The sequence below is a fragment of the Entamoeba invadens genome, assembly GCF_000330505.1.
Source record: "Entamoeba invadens IP1 unplaced genomic scaffold scaff_1105074726129, whole genome shotgun sequence".
Classification (NCBI taxonomy): Eukaryota; Evosea; order Mastigamoebida; family Endamoebidae; genus Entamoeba; species Entamoeba invadens.
The window spans coordinates 1,506-6,044 of record NW_004443747.1 but is presented as its reverse complement, the minus strand read 5'-3'; the positions used below and the strand labels follow the sequence as shown (position 1 = coordinate 6,044).

Genomic DNA, 4,539 nt, shown 5'->3' with positions numbered 1-4,539 from the left:
ATGCGTTTCAAGAAATGGTTTGTCATTTATAATTAAAAGAACTATTAATTAACTAATAGAAACAAAATAATAATCATCTTATTGTAGTTGCAGAAGATATCACAACAAACAAAATAGTTGCTTCGGCCACTCTTTTACTCGAAAGAAAATTCATTTTCAGTGGCAAATACATTGGACATATTGAAGATGTCGTCGTCTCATCTACTTGTCGAGGGAATGGTCTTGGGAAGTTTTTGATTGAAACGTTAATCAAGTTGGGGAGAAACAATAACTGCCATAAGATCATACTTGACTGCAAAGATAGGGTTAAACCATTCTATGAAAAGTGTGGTATTACTTACAAAGATAACTGCATGGCAATATGCCTTTAATTCTACTCTTTTTAACATTATATTTTAGTTTAACATATAAATGATATTTGTCGCACATTTAATGATTAATTAGTTGTGTATTTAATAAATAAGTTAGACAAATTAGCAAATGTACTTTAGCCAACCTATTTATATTATTACTAAATAATTACTTGTTATTTTCTTTAAAAAACACGTACTGAATTATAAAAATGTACCTAATTTTAAATTAATTTTTATTTTTTGTTGAAACATAAAATAAAAACATTAAACAAATTGAATTGTAACATAAAAACTTTATTTATAGACTAAACAATTATTATTAAACAAAAAGCAACACAATAAGCATTAATATAAAACAATTGTTGAGCATCCATTGATAATTAAATATTTTATCAGTTACTTTTTGAACTATAACAAGTATTGTTGAAAATTTGAAGGTGTCAGCTTCTTCAAATGTGGGTGCGACTATTTTGTGTTTATATTGATGTAACTTGTTATTGTTGCCAACTTTACATTATAGTACATCACTTTCATGAGATGTTTAGTAATGACGCTTCCTTTTTCTGCGTTTTATGTGATGTTGCTATCATGAAAATGGATCGTCAATTTGTTTAAATCATACATTAATCAATGCATTTAAAATAACGGTATTATTTCTTTCGTTTTTTGTGTCTGTGAATAAGAGAAAAGAACACCACTTAATCGTTTACTATTTATTGTTTCGAAACATAGGTCATGTTTTAAATAATAATGTTGTATTATAATAAAAATGAAGGCAGCTTCAAATAAAAAAACACGAGGCAGACAAAAAGCCGTAATGTATTTTGATAAATATTGCCAATATATTATTGGTTGGAAAATTCATATAAAACTGTTATAAAAAGTGATAATATTTTTCAGAATTAAAACAATTTTGTTGAACTATTGTTTAATTATCATTTCCGGTTCATTATTATATTATTAAATAATATTGTTCATTTTTTGGTTTTTGTTAAATAAACAGTGATTGTTCAACAATTATTTTTTTATTATTTTTGTCAAAATGTTTTTAGTAATATTTTTAGTATTTAAGTTTAACAGTTTTTTATCTTTGGTTATCTAACTCATTGTTTTAATAAACGTGTTTTTTATTTCGGTTTAGTTTATTTTATAAAACAACGGCTTTAATAATTTTCTTTAAACGAGAATCGTTTTCTCTGCTAAAATTTTATACATATAATGTTATTATTTAAACATCAGTAAAAATAATTACTTAATAAGTTGGAACATAAAAACCCATAAGGGTACGTTGTGATGGTTAACACGGAAGACTACTCAATGTCATGCAAAAATTAAAAGTTAGGTAAGTCACAATCAAATTTCTTTTGTAATCTAAATTGTTTGAATAATAATAAGTAAAAACATTGGGGCCATATTTCTTACTTCTTCTTATTTATTATATTAAAACAATTGTTGTTTTATTTGTAGATTTTTAATTTAGATATGTTGTTGATTAATATTTTATTAATATAAAGATGAACTATATCGAATTATATTTATTGATATTAATGGGAGGTGAAGTATCAATACACCTTAATTATTGAATATTATATTATATATAATAGATAAGAATTATATAAATAAACACAAACATAATGGTGGAGTTAATAATTCTAAAAATCCCATTTTTTTATTCTTTTTAAGGCTATACAGAAATAGTTTATAAATATAAACCTCACCTTCTTTTCATGAGTTACATTCCATTATAAAAAGGTTTTAAACCACTTCAAAACCAAAATAAAATGTCAATGAAACGTATAGTAATGTTGGGCAGTGGAGGTGTTGGTAAGTCAGCAATCACAGTCCAGTTAGTCTCTGGGCACTTTGTTCAAATATACGATCCAACAATTGAAGATTCCTATCGAACAAACATCTCTGTTGATGGTGAAACGGTTTTACTTGACTTGTTGGACACGGCAGGACAGGATGAGTACTCTGCACTTCGAGATCAATACATGAGGTCTGGTGATGGGTATGTCATTGTTTACTCAATCACTTCAATGGCATCGTTTTTAGAAGCAAATTCATTTAGAGAACAATTGTTCAGAGTTCTCGAAAAAGACTTCAGTGAACACATTCCAATTGCTTTGTGTGGAAATAAATGTGATTTAGAGTCAGAGAGACAGGTGTTTACAGAAGATGCAAAAAAGGTCGCTGACGACTGGAAAATACTATTTTATGAGACTTCAGCTAAAAACAAAACAAACAGGTAACAGAAACATTCCAGGGGTTGGTAAGAGACATTAGAGCAAATGTCAACTCTGGAAATGTTCAAGTCAATAATATCACAACTCAAAACAAGCCGTTGAAAAGAAATAAAAAAGGGTGCAATATATTTTAATCGACTCATTTGTTTTTTGTTGTTGTTTAAATAACAAAGTCTGTTAGATAACAACGTTTATTCGTTGTATGTTAATAAATTATAATTATTTTTGGAGTAAAACATATTAAATAAAGAAAAAACACTTTTTATAAAAACAATTAGATATGGTCAACTTTATAAAAAAAACAAAAAGAAGAACACGAAGACATCAAATAATAAAATCATTTAAAATATGTGGTTAAGTCTTTATGTTCGACTGTGCTAGTCAGGATTGTAAAAACTGACCTTTCTTCAATTGTTGTTAAACCTCTTGTATTTGGGCTTGCTTGGCAACACAGAATAATCACATTTGATAATTGGACAATATGGCTCGAAATAGAAACGAAATAATGAAAATGATGTCATGTTTACTTGAAGATTGGGTAACTTCACTGCGAATATGGCCTAAAATAATCTAATGAAACGATGGTTGTTTTATTTTTAAAATTCAACAATTTACGTGTCCTTTCAATTTGTGGTATGAAATGGTTGAACAACCAGAATTGAAAAAATGTTATACCAACGAACATTGTTTTGGAATAATTAAATACATAACTCGTAGATTCAGCGTTAAAATCTGAACATTTTCTTATTTGTAAATACAATTGTTGAGGTTACAAAGGCACAAACAAAAGAAACACAAACAATACAAATGCAACGTTTATATAAATGAGAAACTTTAATTTTGAGTTATTCTACGTTCTCAAGTTCTTTATTTTTTGGTAACATAAACAAAAGTGTTATGTTTATCCATTTAATCAGAAAAAAACGAGTTCATCTACATTGAAAAGTGGTTCTTGTGTTCCATTGAACAAATATAATGCTTTGTAAGTGTTGTAAATATGAAAAAAAATCAAGTTGTACTCATTTTTTATTCATCCAGCACAGCTTTTATTGTTACTAAGTTGTAAATATGTAAGACTTATTTTCTTTAATTATTGCATGATATTTTGAAGAAAAAATTATTTTTTACAGACATTTATAATAAGCGAATACTTTAATGTCCAAAAAGTTATAATGGATAGTCTACTCATAATCACCTGAGAAAAATGGTATTGTTTGAAAATATTTTTATTTGCTATGTTATTATCAAAGACTTTCATAATAATTGGAATATTTGAAATATTGTTTCAATGATTAAATTAATTTTTTCCTATTTTATTGGAGTGCTTATACGCAGATCTTAAACATTCATTCTGATTTTTTGAATATATTGGTGGACTAGTTGGACATGAAGATTTATAACGAAACACAATAGTGTGTTTTTATATATAAAAAGGGGGTTTTAAGGTATTTCTTTAAACATGTTCCGTTTTTTGTTTTAGAGTCGACAATATAAACTTGTTTCATAAAAGAGTCATTTTTTCAGTTACGATTTTGTGAAAAAATGATAATAATTAAAAATAATTTAAAGTACTTTGGGTATTAGTCTTGCAATATTTTTGTAATTTTTTCTTGTGCACAATTTCAACCTTTCATTATAACTTTCAACTTACTTGTTAATATTTTGATGTATTTTTTACAAACAACATGACACACTATAAAAATGTTTTCATTACTTGTATTATCTATTTATTATTTATATTTCAAATATTACTACAAATGCTCAATTATATTTAAGTCACAACTCGGAGCTGGCCATTTTTAATGATAAAACGTTTTTATTATTCAAAAACTAAAGTGTACAGTAAAAACTTTGAAGAGAAGGCGGGTGTAATAATTTTGTTTTTTTTTCAAAAGTTGGCATTTTAAGCCAATCAAACATTAATTACCGCCATATAAAGA

General features: G+C 26.5%; 2 protein-coding genes across 2 annotated transcripts; both read left to right on the top strand.

Moving 5' to 3' along the window:
* On the top strand, window positions 1-371 carry EIN_488770 (hypothetical protein; the record flags this gene model as incomplete). The annotated part of the gene is made up of 2 exons (XM_004261285.1): window positions 1-17; window positions 161-371. The coding sequence occupies 2 exons, from the start codon at window positions 1-3 to the stop codon at window positions 369-371; spliced, it is 228 nt and encodes a 75-aa protein (XP_004261333.1).
* A 1,763-nt stretch (window positions 372-2,134) lies between these two features.
* Window positions 2,135-2,605, top strand: EIN_488760 (hypothetical protein; the record flags this gene model as incomplete). Its single annotated transcript, XM_004261284.1, has 1 exon — window positions 2,135-2,605. The coding sequence occupies one exon, from the start codon at window positions 2,135-2,137 to the stop codon at window positions 2,603-2,605; it is 471 nt and encodes a 156-aa protein (XP_004261332.1).
* Between the last annotated feature and the right edge of the window lie 1,934 nt (window positions 2,606-4,539).